The sequence below is a fragment of the Gossypium arboreum genome, chromosome 7 (assembly GCF_025698485.1).
Source record: "Gossypium arboreum isolate Shixiya-1 chromosome 7, ASM2569848v2, whole genome shotgun sequence".
NCBI classification, from domain to species: Eukaryota; Viridiplantae; Streptophyta; class Magnoliopsida; order Malvales; family Malvaceae; genus Gossypium; species Gossypium arboreum.
Window position 1 is genome coordinate 103,209,747 of NC_069076.1, and position 15,973 is coordinate 103,225,719.

The 15,973-nt window shown below is 29.0% G+C and overlaps 3 protein-coding genes across 3 annotated transcripts; 2 read left to right on the forward strand and 1 right to left on the reverse strand.

The window, feature by feature from the left end:
• The first annotated feature begins 8,685 nt into the window (after positions 1-8,685).
• On the forward strand, positions 8,686-10,078 carry LOC108484892 (probable cysteine protease RD19B). The gene has a single exon (XM_017788779.2). The coding sequence runs from the start codon at positions 8,703-8,705 to the stop codon at positions 9,834-9,836; it is 1,134 nt and encodes a 377-aa protein (XP_017644268.1). The 5' UTR covers positions 8,686-8,702; the 3' UTR covers positions 9,837-10,078.
• A 1,137-nt stretch (positions 10,079-11,215) lies between these two features.
• LOC108484531 (uncharacterized) lies at positions 11,216-14,029 on the forward strand. The gene is made up of 7 exons (XM_017788354.2): positions 11,216-11,744; positions 12,112-12,150; positions 12,250-12,320; positions 12,514-12,578; positions 12,787-12,876; positions 12,951-13,043; positions 13,402-14,029. The coding sequence occupies exons 1-7, from the start codon at positions 11,341-11,343 to the stop codon at positions 13,837-13,839; spliced, it is 1,200 nt and encodes a 399-aa protein (XP_017643843.2). The 5' UTR covers positions 11,216-11,340; the 3' UTR covers positions 13,840-14,029.
• Positions 14,030-14,284: 255 nt separating this feature from the next.
• LOC108485299 (lachrymatory-factor synthase-like) lies at positions 14,285-15,006 on the reverse strand. Its single transcript, XM_017789123.2, has one exon. The coding sequence runs from the start codon at positions 14,899-14,901 to the stop codon at positions 14,404-14,406; it is 498 nt and encodes a 165-aa protein (XP_017644612.2). The 5' UTR covers positions 14,902-15,006; the 3' UTR covers positions 14,285-14,403.
• Between the last annotated feature and the right edge of the window lie 967 nt (positions 15,007-15,973).

Consider the following 15,973-nt stretch of genomic DNA (forward strand, 5'->3'; position numbering starts at 1 on the left):
TAAATTCCATTAAAATATAATCATCAAGATGGTGTCATTTCATAAATTAAATTTTTTAAATTTTATATATTTTTCTTTCCTTGGTTATTTGTAAGACTCTTTTGTCACAAACAAATTATTAATTCATTTATATCACTCCTTCTTCACTCATTTTTTCTTAAAAAATTAAATAAAAAGATAATTAAATTATTCAAAAAAAAAAAGAGAGAGAGAGAGGATATTAGAAAGCAAAGAATAAAAGGGAAAAAGTTTAATGTCTTTACATAAGGTATGGCTAGACAAAAATGGTGGTGCGATCCATCTTCAAGACTGTGGCATTTTGGCTTTTAAGGGAGACCCCATCGGCGACAATCTTTTTACTGAAAGGAATATACAGTGTGTGGTCATTGTCACACCCCGGCAGGCATGCTTTATATCTTCCATTTTCTAGGGTTTTACAACCTCGTCCTTTTCTTTCCCTATTTTTATTTTTCATTTCATATCGATATCTCGGTTTTATTAAATTAAAATAAATCCGGTCAAATTTTTAAATATAAATAAAATTCTTTCAATGTTATTATCCACAATATTCGAATTTAAAATTTTATTTTAAAATATAAAACTCTTAACTCACACAGTAAATATTATTTCTCTCCTTATTTATTAGTCACTCATTTACAATACCTCTTCTACCCTTCTTCATCTTTAATTTATTTGATTTATTTTTATATAATTATATATTCTATTTAAATAATATATATTTATTTTGATATAGAGTTAGTTTAATTGGTATCTTATTTTTATAGTAATTAGGAGATGAAGAACATAAGTTTAAGCGTGTTTATGCGTATTTCTCCTTCAATTTAAGGACGGAAAAGGAGCAGTAGGCATTACATAAAAATGTTATATATAATTTTATTATCTTAATAACTTATGATATATAAAATTTTTAAATGTATTTATATATTTATATTGTATTTTTGTTATTTTTGTATCATTTTATATTTTTTTAATATCATATTTTAAGTTAAATTCTACTATTACTTCTTGTATTATACATAAGTTGTGAATGTAATCTGTATACTTCAATTTGGTCAATTTTAATCTTTGTACCTTTCAAATCTGACATGGCAAACTTATTGTCACATGTATAATGCCATGTGACCATGCTATTTTTCACATATTACTCACAAAAATACTAGTTGATAAATTTAATGGTTGCCATTTGCATCAATATTGAAATTTCAAATTTTGGAAAGTATGAGGACTAAGAATTATCCAAATTGAGAATATAGACTAAATGGTCAGTTTCTCATTGCTTTTGAAAAGTATCGTGAAAAAGTACTTATGAAAAATATTTTTAAAAATTTTGATTTAAAATTTAAGTATTTACTGTTGTTGTTATAAAGTGCTTTTGAGAAATAAAATTTTCATTTTAGGCGTGATGTTGGGAAATAAAAATATGCATTTAAAACATATTTAAATTTATTAATATTATAATATTTTAGTAAGAATATAAAAATAATATATTTTAACTCATTAATATATAAAATATAAATATTAAATATTTATAAACAATTAATATTAATTGTTTGTAAAATTTAATTTGAATATATAATATATATATCGAGTTTAGCTAACAAAATACAAATACATAACTATCAAATTAAGAATATAATTATTACTTTTACCATTTCGTATAATTAATTGTCCCATTATACTTTCTTTATGGATAGTATACAAATATATAAGTTTGAACTGCCACTCACAATACAAGTAGGTAATCTCTGTAATTGAAACTAGGAGGTGGGTTATGGGATAATTGGTCAGTGTGATGAATGCCACTACATGAATAAGAATTGAGGGCATCAGGAATTCATGATTCTTGTTGATGTTAAGGTCAAACAAGGTTGAGGTTACCACGGTGATCGACAGCGATTTACCTTGCTTAAGGTGAGGTGAAGAGCCGTTGGAATGGTTCGATCGATTGTGAGAGAGGGGTTTCCTTTTCTTATGTCGGAGTTATGATTTATATACTTCAAGTTAGGATCTTGAGATGTCATATGTCGTCATGCTATAGGCAATTATAGGTGTATAAGGCAATCGATCTGTCATGGTAGATGTAAATAGGATAATTAGGGTGACAATTGAACATACTGTCAATCATTTTGGATGGGATGTGATAATTGGTGTCATAAATAATGTTTAGATAAGTCCTCATATAACTTAGAATCCGAAGAATTCTTTTAAGGGATATTTTTGAGGAGCTACCTTAAAAGGTCAAACACAATGAATAAGAATTTGAGGAGTTTGTTCGAGGTGTAGGGAAATAACAATTTTAATTTTAGAGGTGTTGAATTTTTATTACTTTTAATTATAAATTTTAATAATTCACTGATATTTTTTAATTTTCTTAATTTTAAATTTTAAAAATTAGAAAGTTTTTTGGTAAAAAGAAAAAGAAAAAGAAAGAGGTTGCAATGCCTATACAGACACCATTCTAGTCACCTTGTGCCCTTCTAAGTCAGGAAGCTTAGAAAGTTAATTTGTGCTTAATCTGTGAAGAACATTAATAACAATGAGCCAAAACTAGGCTTAGTGCTCTAATTTTGTACTTAAACTAATTAATATCATCACTTTTTACCTTATACTTTTTTCATTAAAAATCTATCTATCCAGATATTTAATATTTTTACCCAACTCAGTGAAAATTTTATTAAGATTTTTATTTTACAAACCAATAAATATTATTTTGAGAGTAATTTTATTTTCAAGTTTAGAAAAATATCTACATATGTTAGAATTTGAACTCAGAACATTACAATTTTAATAACTCAACTTTTTTTTATATTTTTCATATTTGTTTTACAATCTATATTCAAAATTTCGTGATTGTTCCTCCCAATAATAACTAATTTTACTATTTCAACTAAAGTCATATTTTATTATTATATCAAATTTTTAAAAATTTTGTCACATCAATTTTTAACCACTTCATAATAAAACTTTTAAATAAGTGTGACGTTCGTCAGTTGATTAAGATTAATTCAATTAAGAAATATGTATCAAACTCAAATAATACAATAATCAAAAAATATTTATAAGGTTGCATAAGTAATTTATTTTTATTTTTAAAATATAACTATATCTCTTATTAACTTTTATTCCTATTTATACTTATTAAAATAGCTTTTTTTTACAATTCCACTCACATAGTAAGTATGTGTAACTGACAAAAAAATGTATTTGAATTTCGTATTATCTAAATATTTAATAATAATTTTAGTTATTATTCTAAATAAATATTAATTTTTTTATAATAGTTGATCTAAATGAGGCATTCATGATGTGAATCGACCCATATCCCTAGAACAAGGGTCTAAATCCTCTTTAAAAACAAAATTATATTGTTGTAGGGTTTCATGTTCTTAAACAGTGGTCCAGAAAATTATCACCAAGCTTTAAACTTTAACATTACTTTGGCTAAAATAAGAAGAGCAATAGTAGAGAAGTTGGATATCCTACTTTCCCTTTTCACAAAGTTATTTATTTTATTGCATTGTGATCGATAAATGTTGGGCGTAAAGGTCCACTCACAAACATTATTAATTTATAAGTTGGATTATTAGTCAGAGATGGATGAACCAAAATAAGGGTCACATGGCAGCTGATCAAACAACCCATCAATGAAACCTTTCCCCTTTGGTGATTTGAGTTGAGAGTTGGCCTGGAATGACAATGAAGCTACCTAGCTTTCACCAAGAACATGCATGCACCATTCCTATGTGTATATGCACACAAAGAGACCAAATTCTGAACTTGATTTCCATTATGCAATTTCAATATAACATGCTCAATTATACAAGTCATGTACAAATTTGAGAGAGCAATGTGTCATTCATTAGAAGAATAACTTATTTTGAGTGTGTATTATTTTGTAAATAAACTGAATCGATCAGTTTGTAAATCTATATAATTATATAGGAATAAGATTGTAACATGAAGAATGAGAAAATATTAAATCGCATATTATATTATTAAATTATGATAGATTCTTCTCTAAATAAAACACGTAAATGTAAGAAAAATTTTAAATTGCATAATCATTACTTTTTGGACAAGACTCGATAGACATATAAAATAAATATGAATTACGTAATCAATTCATTTATTTATTTTATTATTTTCTTAATTTTACTTATATCTTTGATTGTGGGTTTTATTCGTATAACTATAAATTCACTTAGGGTTACTATTAGTAAGCTTAATTGTTATTTAATCTTAGCTTAGCTTAATCAATGTCATTTTCATGGTGGACACTCAAATTTGAATATTTAGAGGAATGGTCCAATCAAATGACTAAAAGCTTTCAACTGTTTATAGAAAGGTCAGTCCATGATTAAGGCTTTTAAACCCTAAAGTTGATATCTATCTCACGTGTGCTCCTCATGTTGGATGTGAGATTTTGCAATCAACCTAATCCTTTGCTTAATTTTTCACCTTAATTTGGGGATTTGAGAATTTGGGGACCATCAAGCAATTATGAATATGAACCCCCCCTATTTATTCTACACTTTGTTCACTAATCCCTATGTATCCTTTTGGATGGGACAAATTAAGTAGTCGAGTTTAGGGTCGAATGATAAAAAATTCAATACATTTTAAGTAAAATTTTAGATTTGAATTTCGCATATAAAAAATTAATATTTAAATAAATTATTCTTCATTTAAGAATTATCTCGATTTTAAATTTAATTCGAACTTAATATAACTCGTAAATATGAGAGATTTTTTGTCAAAAGGGAAGAAGGGAAAATTGTCATCCTCAATACAAAAGCCCATCATCATTCTAATCAAGACTCAAGTATCTTTGTGGACAGTTGAAATGTTTTATTCCAAAACCCAAAATAAGAAAAACAAAGTCTGCTATAGTGTAACATGCGTAACATAAGTTGTGTTTAAAGGAATTTTGATTTTCGTTTAATTAAATAAATTATTAAAGTTTAATTTAATCACTCCATAAAAGTTTTTAAGTCAATTAATTCAATGTCCTTTTTTAAAATAATACCACAACCAGTTTTCTATCCAATCAGTCAGTCCAATCTTATTCAAACAACCTTAATAAAATATGAAAAAGAATATTAGGTGAAAATATAATTGGTGTTGGTCAAATTTTATATTAATGAACAAAAATATATAAAAAAATTAATGAAATTTTGGGTGAAAATGATAAAATTGAACTTTCAAGGACTTTAGTGTCTTTGGACTTATTATCGTTTATGTAAAGGTACAAAATACAAAAACACCCTCATGTAATATTTATTACTTATTAAAATAAATAAAATTTAAGTATTTTTCTAATTAAGTTAATGCTTAGTTTACTTGTGATATTAACTTAATCAAAGACTTAATAATAATTAAATTCTAGCACACTCTCGTTATGGATGGAAAATTTGTATAAAAATATATTTATTAAAAGTTTATGTAATAATTAAATAAAATTTTGATTGAAATGGTAAACTTAAAAGTTTAAAATTTGTAGTGTCTTTGGGGTTCAAGTTTTACCGTGTAAGTTTTATTGATTTTATGTAACAATAAAAGATAAAAAATATCATCATAATAATATAATTTACTTTGCAAAAAATATTCTTCTAATCATTTCACAACTGAGTTGGGTCTCGTTTGATTGATGAAACTAACTTTATCAGGGACTTTAAGTAATAATTAGACCAGATGAAAAAAATAAAAAATATATATATTTATTAAAAATTTATGCAAGGACCAAACAAAATTTGGCTGAAACAGTAATGTTGAAAAGTTAAAACTCATAGTCTCTTCGGTCCGCAACTCTCTTCGTGTGGGTTTTAATAGTTTTATATAAAATATAATAAATATAATAATAATAATTTCATAATAATAATATAATTTATTTTATAAAAATAATTTTTAATCATTTCTCAATTGAATTAATACGTCATTCACTCGAACTATTAATTTAATTTAGGGTCTTAAATATAGTATAGAATAATATAATATAATATAGCATGGTATGATGATTGATTATATTTAACTTAATTACATGTATTTAGTTTATGAAATGTAAAAAGTATTTTGGGTTTTTTTTTTGCTTTTTTTTATCCTTAGAATCTTTCTTAAATATTGTTTCATTTAAATTCATACTTGTTTTTATTTTAATATATTATTAGGTATTACATTATTTTAAATATTATTTTATTTGTATTTTGAAAATTAAAACATATGTCTAACAAGGTACTAATTTTGTGCATTGTAAGAGTGTTAAAATCTTCTTCACCCTGTAACTAATTTTCAAATCTAATTTTTTCTCTAAATTTTAACGTAAACCCAAATTTACCTTTTTCTAATTTCATTTTTAAAATGATTTTATAATTTTCAATTACACTTAACTAAAAAAATGGAAACTCCAATTTTTTAATAAAATCTAGTGTATCCTCAAAATCAAATTTTTCATATTTTAATAAATTCGTGAAGCACCGAAAAGGACCGCTACAATGACATTACAAATAGTGCCAACGTTATATGGAGTAACCTCAATACTAATGTTACATTTTAGACAATTTACCCTATTTTCTAAACAAGTTTTATTCATTTTATGCTTAAATGTAAAAAAGTTTTCAAAAATAATTTAAAATAGTCAAATTAATATCTAATAAAAACATCCAATTAAACAATTTGAATTATGAATTGTACTCAATTAAGCCGTTGAACGTATTTTTTTGTCAAATCTCTTAATAGGTCATTAAGTGGTGACGTGGCAATTGGCATGGAGGTTAGCATAAAAAAATGATTATGTGGTGATTAATGTAGACAAAAATCTATAAAAATTAGTAAAAATTATAAATATATAATTTATTGAAAATTAATAAATATTATTAAAATATTATGTTTGGGCTAAAAATACCAAGAGGGGATAAAAAATGAGAAATAGAACAATTTGAGACCTTTCTCTTGATTTATATGTTCGGATGTTCATGTTTTGTATATTGAAGTGTTCTTGATACGTTTATAACTGTTGGGGATAATTTCTAGCCGTTAGAAGTATTATAGATAGACTTGTATCGATATAACTCACAAGATGTATGGGTAAAAGTGGATTTGTATCGATACATTTCGGATTGACTCAAAAGCATTTAGATAAATTAAAATTCATTTAAAAATATTTTTGAGTACTTTTACAAGTCTTTGAAATGTTTAACAAAACTCCTAATAATTATTTTCACCAAATGACTTGAAAAATATAAATAAAATTTTATCTTAAATGTTGTTATATCAAAATCTTGGGACATCAAAGTTAACATATTATAAATTTTAAAAGATCATTACAAACAATTACAAAATTATAGAAAATTTTCCAAAATTATTAAATATTATAAAAATATAAAATACTGAAATAACATAAAACTTTTGAAAGTTATAAAATAAAAAATATTATAAAATTATTAATATTTATAAAATATTAAAAAATTACTACTCATTTTTTCTCATTCTTTACCCTAAATCATATATCGGTCTCTCCTTATTAACTTCCTTTGCATCTCCTCTCCTCAACTAAAATCATTACCCATCACTTAACTTAAGTCACTAAATATTAAACTCTTTGCTATCTTACACAAATTCGATTATCATTAGACTTCAAGCTCTCATTTTTTATATTACTAAAACCAAATACTTCAAACCTAAGAAATAAAATATATATAATTTTTATAACTCTTTACTATGTTTTTATTTTTATATTTTAATATAAATTATTTCTATAAATTTTTTATTTTAAATAATTTCTATTTTTAAATTTATAATTATTTTACTTATTTATGAAATAAATTTAATAAAATTTACATAATTTTATATTTTTAATGATTCCCTAACTTATTTGTATTATTTTTGCATCTTTTATAATTTATCTAAATTATTTAAAATAAATTTTAGGCTAAACACTAAAACACCCTCGCAAAATAATTAAAAAATTAATCAAGCTCTCGTAAAATAAATAAAAAATTAATTAACTTATCATGTTAGCAATTATACTATCACCTAACGGCCCATCAAAGGCTTTGATAAAAAAACTATATTTTGAGAACTTAATTGAATGTAATTCATAGTTTGAAGGGTTTGATTGATTTTAATTATTTTAGAAGGTTTTTTTTTTGTTGGTGCGTTTAAGCCTTGGTTTTACTCAACAACAACTACTACTATTACTAATAAATTAAATTCTTCAATTATATTCTTTAAATAAAATTTTAACTGTATTTATTTATTATTTATTGGTGGAAATTAATATATATGTATATTATATTAAATTTTGTGTATTATATTATGCTTGGATTATTATGTCATTCATTTTTTAATCATTTTCATTAAAATTTCTCTTAAATCATAACAAATAATAAGTTTTAATAATTATTTTAGAAAAGAACAAAATATGAATATATAATGCTAAAGATGTTATATTCAAAGGCCCGTCATGAATTAAAAAATGTAATTATTTAAACGCTTAAAACAAAACAGCCCAAAACCCAAAAGTAACTACCATTCAATGCCAACACTCCACTCAACCACGTGGCGTTTCCCCGTTGGTCAGCCTTTTCCTCACGCAACCCATTCAAAGACCCCATGGCTGGTTAGTTTATACCTCTATAAATAGCGCACTTTAGTTTTTCTTTTCCCTCCAAAAAGAAAGAAAAAAGATGGCTCATCGCATGGCGTTTCCCTTGTTTATTGTTTCGCACTTTTTATTCGTTGGTTTGATATTGGCGGAGACTTTCTCTGCCGCCGCATCGGAAGTTGATCCATTGATCAGGCAAGTAACGGACGTTCACGACGATGGAGCCGAGCCGCAGCAGCTCCTGACCGCAGCAGAGCATCACTTCTCGTTGTTCAAGGCTCGGTTCAATAAATCGTACGGGTCGAAGGCGGAGCACGATTACCGGTTCAAGGTTTTCCGGTCTAATCTAAGACGAGCGGTGCGTCATCAGAAGCTCGACCCGTCCGCCACTCACGGTGTGACTCAGTTCTCCGATTTGACTCCCGGCGAGTTTAGGAAAAGGTTTTTAGGGTTAAACAGGAGATTGAGACTGCCTAAAGATGCGAACCAGGCACCGATTTTACCTACCAATAAATTGCCTGAGGATTTCGATTGGAGAGAAAAAGGAGCTGTTACGGCCGTTAAAAATCAAGGTACATGCGGATCATGTTGGTCTTTTAGTACAACAGGAGCCTTGGAAGGTGCTAATTTTTTGGCAACTGGGAAACTCGTGAGCCTTAGTGAACAGCAGCTCGTAGATTGTGATCATGAGTGTGATCCAGAGTTAGCAGGTTCATGTGATTCAGGGTGCAATGGTGGTCTCATGAATACTGCTTTTGAGTATACACTCAAAGCTGGTGGAATCATGCGTGAGGAAGACTACCCTTACACTGCTACTGATCGTGGGCGGTGCAAATTTGACAAGTCCAAAATTGTTGCTAAGGTGGCCAATTTCAGTGTTGTTTCGCTTGATGAGGATCAAATTGCTGCTAATCTTGTGAAGAATGGTCCTCTTGCAGTGGGTATAAATTCAGTGTTCATGCAGACATATATTGGGGGAGTTTCTTGCCCATTCATCTGCTCCAAACACCTCGATCATGGAGTATTGTTGGTGGGGTATGGTTCAGCAGGCTATTCACCTATCCACTTGAAGGATAAACCATATTGGATAATTAAGAATTCATGGGGAGAAAACTGGGGTGAGAATGGATACTACAAAATCTGCAAGGGTAGCAATGTTTGTGGAGTTGATTCATTGGTATCCACTGTTGTTGCCCTTAACACCAAGTCTCAGTAGTGCTCCCCCATTGGCATATATAAATGTTTGCACAGGTATTTGGGAAACTTGATGTTTTACATAACCTTTAAATTTCTCATGTTTGACTTATTGGGTGCTGGGTTTTAGTCAGAGAGATTGTCTGTATTTTATATATGTGCCTAATAGTAATTTGTTCGTGTAAATTATCAAAAAAGAATCTCATGTTTTTTAATTTGTGCTCAAACAACTAGAATGTTTTATTTGTGAAAATTTTCAATTAATTTTTGTGCAATTGCAAAGGCATTTTCATAGGGAGTGGTAGTTGGATCGAGTTTACATAGATATCAAAAAGAATAATATGAAGTATAGTGTGATGATTGCTTATTGTATTCCTTAATCATATGGTTAGGTGTTTAATCTCTACTAATAAGAATGAAGCACATTTTATGACCAGCTATTTACTTCTTTAAAATATACTCATAAAAAAATAATTAATCATTACTATCAACGATGAATAAGAAAAATAATAGTAAACATAGATCACCACGCCACTTATAAAGAAAGTATTAATTGCAAATGGTAAAGCATGCAATTGAATTAACTAAAACGATAATATTGATATTAAAACAAAAGCGATACCGATATTATTTTAACAACTTTGGCAATAATTAATGCAAACCCTCTAGATAAACATTAGATTAAGTAATATCTAAAATGTGGATAAAAATTATTAAAAATGTTAAATTAAAATTTTAGATTATCAAACATAAAACTTTTAGAAAATAAGGGTATTTTAAAAATAAATTGTTTTAAGAGGTAATTTTTTAAAAATATTTAAATTATTAAAGAATATATAAAATATTATTGTAATAAAGTGATTGAGTGTAATGATAAAGTATATTGATAACGATATTATTGAAAAATAAGTACAATTTTAAATATAAACAGTAAAAAATAAAAAATTTCTTGAATTAAAAAATTTGATTAATTGGTGATACGGTTTTATTATTAACATAAATGGCTGGAAGCCATAATATGTGTAATTAGTAAATGCCACGTAATGAAATAAAATAAACCCTTTATTAGAAAAAGGAAAATTAAATTTGTTTTTTTAATAAGTTTAAATAACGGTTGTTGACCGGTTTCTCCCTCTAATTTTTCGCGCCTCAACCGGTTTGCATCGGAGCTGTCTTTCGCGGGTAATATAGCTTAAGTTTCTTTGTACTTTCCCATTTCGTCAACCAACAACATTTTCAAATGTTAAAGAAATTCACCACTCTCTTACACCCAAACTGTATATCACGCGCCACATCCTTACACCATCACAGCCCTCCATTTTGTTTACTACACAGAAAATCAGATCTTTGACTCAATCAAACAAATCCACGTCACCGATCTCGTTTTAATTTCGTCTCCTACTCTAAATTCCTCCTTCGCGCTATAAATACCCTCAATTTTCCACTTCATTTCATATCTATTAGATTTTTGTTTTTGTTTCGTTTTTTTTTTCTAAATTTTAATTTTGTTTGTTGCCATCTCTGCCATGTCAACGGCGGTGGAGATGGAGCAATTGACGTCGGGAGCAAGCAACCGGATAATCCCGGTCCTGAAAACCCTAAGAATCCCTCTTATTTTCATTCGATCAATGATATTGTGCCTCCTCGTCACCCTATTCCCTCGACGCCGGCACTCTCAGAGGGTGGTCGCTGCCGTTGAAAATTCATTTGCGGCATCCCCTTCGGCAGCTAAAACCGCAAGGCGGAGGTCGGTATGGAGGTCTGAAGAGGAGGACACCTTGAGAAGGAGAGCTTTGGCGGAGACTTTGGACATGGGGTTTGAAACAGGGGACGGAGAGATTCAGTGCCGGTGGAGCGCGTCTCTGTTCTTCCGGGTTCGAAGAAATGCTTTGTTTTGCCGGTCTTGGTTTCCGGCTACCGATGAATTAAAGTAAGACATTAATTTTTTAGAATTTAGGGAAAGAAATGAACTAAAATGGTTAAATTTTGAATTAAAATAAAGTGTTCATTTCTCGATTTAATATTCTCTGTTTAAAGATAAACTGAAGTTTTGAAAAATTTGAAAATGCTTATGTCTCTAAAGGACTCAAACCTCTGTACAAATGAACTTAATTTTCACCTTCCTACTTTGAGGACGGTATCGAGATGATCAGATTTTTTAATTTTAGTATAAATATGGGTTTCATTTTTACAATTAAATATTCTGGGTTTATATGCAATTTCAGATACTAGTTCTTTACTGGTTTCCTTTTACAATTAAATATTCTCTCCTAAGTGCTGCTTGTTTGTGAATTTAGGGGCATTTTGATTATCATACACGGGCTGAATGAACACAGGTAACGTTATTTTGTTGATTAAATAGAGTGAACATCTCAGTTTTTTTTATAAATGAATCTTATTTTACATGAGCTATCTTTGTGGATGTTCATCCACAGTGGAAGATACGTTCAATTTGCAAAGCAACTAACCTCTTGCAACTTTGGTGTATATGCCATGGACTGGACAGGTATATAATTTAACACAAATGTTTCCTTCTTTTCTTTTCCTTTGGCATTTTTGCACTCGAAATTATTAGTTTTAAGTTGTCGTTTGGCTCTTGTAGTTCTTTTATTCTCTTGAAACCAATGGGACAAAAGTGATTGTTCAAGGGCCAAACATATTAATCCTTATAGTAATGACATAAATCTCTTGCTATATAGGTCATGGTGGAAGTGATGGATTGCATGGATATGTTCCTTCACTTGATGATGTGGTTGCGGATACTGTAAGTTCTCCTTGTCTTTTCTGTATCTAGGATGTGCCTTGAGATTGAACCATTCTGGTGTTCTTTTTTGAAATGTTTGATCGGGTTTTTACATGCTCTTGTAATAATTAAACATTTAAATCGTAAACAATTCCAAGGTTACTGATCGGTTATACACTACTAAAACTTTAACTTGGCAGTCTAATCTTTGTCTATTCTCTTTCTTAAGGGAGCTTTCTTGGAAAAAATAAAATCGGAAAACCCAGGTGTGCCTTTGTTCCTTTTTGGTCATTCTACTGGTGGTGCTGTGGTTTTAAAGGTATAACATCTACCAATTATTTTAAGTACCTGAAGTATTGGTTACTTTTAAATTAATAAGTTCCAAATTCGCAGGCAGCTTCGTATCCTTATATTGAAGAAATGCTGGAGGGAATTGTTATGACAGCTCCAGCTTTACATGTTAAGCCAGCACATCCCGTTATTGCGGTAACTTGCTCCTTGTTCTTGTTTCTTAGTTGTGCTAAATCATGATGTATTGATCTCTCAGAGGTTTATTTCTTGAAGAAAAAGATTAAAAAGTTAGAAGTTACTTAACAATAAGCAATCAATGGTTTATAAGAATCTTTAATGGCACTCTCATTTATGCAAATGCCTGGCTCATCTTTATTAAAATACCAAAAGTCTACCAAAATATTCTTTAAAGCAAAAGATGTCTGCAAATAAATCCAGAGAGTTATTGCTGGGATTTGCTGTGGTTTAGGGTTTTCAATACTGATTGAAACAGGTATGATATATATCAGATCATTTTCCCCGTTCAAATTTTTTACATGGTGTCTTTATTCAGGTTCTTGCACCTCTTTTTTCTCTGGTTGTCCCCAAGTTCCAGTTTAAAGGTGCTAACAAGAGGGGCATCCCAGTTTCAAGGGACCCTGCCGCAATGTTGGCCAAGTACTCTGATCCTTTGGTGTACACTGGTCCAATAAGGGTCCGAACGGGGCATGAGATATTGTGCATTTCATCGTACTTAATGCGAAATTTCAAGTTCGTGACAGTCCCATTCTTTGTTCTACATGGAACTGCAGACAAAGTCACCGATCCTCTTGCTTCCCAGGATTTGTACAACGAAGCAGCCTCCAAGGTCAAAGACATAAAGCTTTACGAGGGCTTGTTGCACGACCTGCTCTTTGAACCAGAGCGTGAAGAGATAGGACAAGATATAATTAACTGGATGGAGACGAGATTAGATTCCATAGCCGAAAGAACACTGGTTCGAAAGCAATAGATGTTCTAGAAACATTGAAAAGCTATTCATCTCCAAAGGGTTCTGGTTTACAGTGAAATTTCTAACCATGTATAGGAATCATAACTAGTTTGTAGAAATATCTTCCATTTTACATGGTGATCTTGTTCATTTGATTCTTTCATTTTATATGGTAATAAAATTTGTTTCAATTTTCTTGAACATCATTAAATAGGAGTTTACCAAATAATATCTTATGGTGGGACTTTAATAGAATACAAAGTAAATTAGTCATAAATTAGTCTCTGTATAAAAGATCAAAGAGCAAATTGGTCTTTCTATTAAAAATTTTATCTATTTCTATTGATAAAAAAAATTTTATATGTCAGCATGAGATTATTATAACACATCAGGTGGAACTCTTTAATTATTTCATTAGCTATACTAATTTTTAATAGTAAAATTAATGAAAGTAAAAAAGAGATCATTTTACTCTTTAATATAATTAATTTATCTATTTATTAAGTAAAATGAGTAAAATATAATTAATACAAAGTACTCCATAGCAATTTTACCACTACATACCAAACCTATGCTTTTACCACTTCAAGACATACCAGACCTCTGCATTTGAGCATTGAGGGCATCCTCCATTTTGTTTGCCATGAATTGGACAGTGTTATCAATATAAGAAACAAAATCTTCCAATTTCATATCTTGAATCGGATCAGTTATAAACGACCACTCGATCTCGCACCCTTCAGGCTTACCATCATCCCCCATTGTTGCCGTCGGCAAGACTTTGAGAGTGGCAACGTAGTTGTTGAGCCCAAAGTTATTTTCCAGGACCTGGTAGCTTAAGGACCAATTGGTGGGATCAATGGTTAAAAGCTTCTCGTTGGCCCATCCAAACTGGCCTATACAGTGACGGACCAAGCCAGGCTGCCCTGGACTTCCCTCCACTCTATAACAGGTATGGATGTCAGGAAACAACCTGTCTAAGTTGCAGAATTCCTCTAAGAATGGCCATATCTGATCTGGGGTTGAGCGTTTCAGCACTGCCATGGCCTTCCCTTTCCATTTTGGCTGTGTTTCTTCGGCCATTCTTGATTTTGTAAGAGAGGAAGGGAGAGAGATGGAGAGATAAGCAGATACAAAGGAGATAAGTAATTTAAGTAAGTGAAGAGATAAATGATATTTTTTTTTCTTTTTTGTGGACATAGAAGAGATAAAGTGATCAAGACATTGGCATTGAGGAAAGCAATTAAGCTTCACATAATATTTTACTTTAAAATTATTTATTTATACTCAAGTTTGAATATAAATTATTTTTCAATATTAATTAAAAATAAATAAAGGCAATTAAGCTTCACATAATATTTAAGTCAAATATCAAAATATTTAATTTTGTAATATAATTATAAGTGTCCTCAATTGTTTTAGTCTAAGATCAATCTTAACCGGGATAATAAATAAAGTAATAAATATTAATAATAATATATTTGCAAATATATTTACGCATTTTATTTATTTGGTCATGATTTAATTTGAGAAGAGTTTTACCGATCTTGATAATAAATAAATTTATTTTAACTGTAAAGTGATTAAAATTTATTTAACGAGAGTAATTAAATTAAAAGATCTATAATCAAAATAAGAACACATTAAAACTTGGATGAATACCTGAATAGTTTATCTATTTTTTAATTATTAATAGGTCGACTCGTTTAAAAGAAGTTTTCAAAATATAATTTGTCCAGCAGTTGATTTAATTTCCAACATTAATAGTAATATATACTTACGAGGATGTGGCTTATGTTTAGGTTGGTGGTCCAAGTCCCTTACGTGGAGGTGATTTACATAATTAACGTTACGTGCATACTATATTGACACTTTTTTTTTTGAGTTTTGTAAGTCTTATCTTTAATAAATTGAAGTACTTTTTTTCATGAACACTTCAAAGCTCTCTAGGAATAAAAATTTCAAAACTAAAACAATATCTCCTGACTTAACAACAGATAATACAAATAATCAACTCTTACAACACTAATATTTCAGATTTTTAAGAAGTGATATTAACAAATATATATTCTCTAAACGGTGGCATTAATTTGTATGAAAGTATTTTTTCCAATTAACATTTTTTAAGTGCAAATAGATTTACAAGTATTATGAG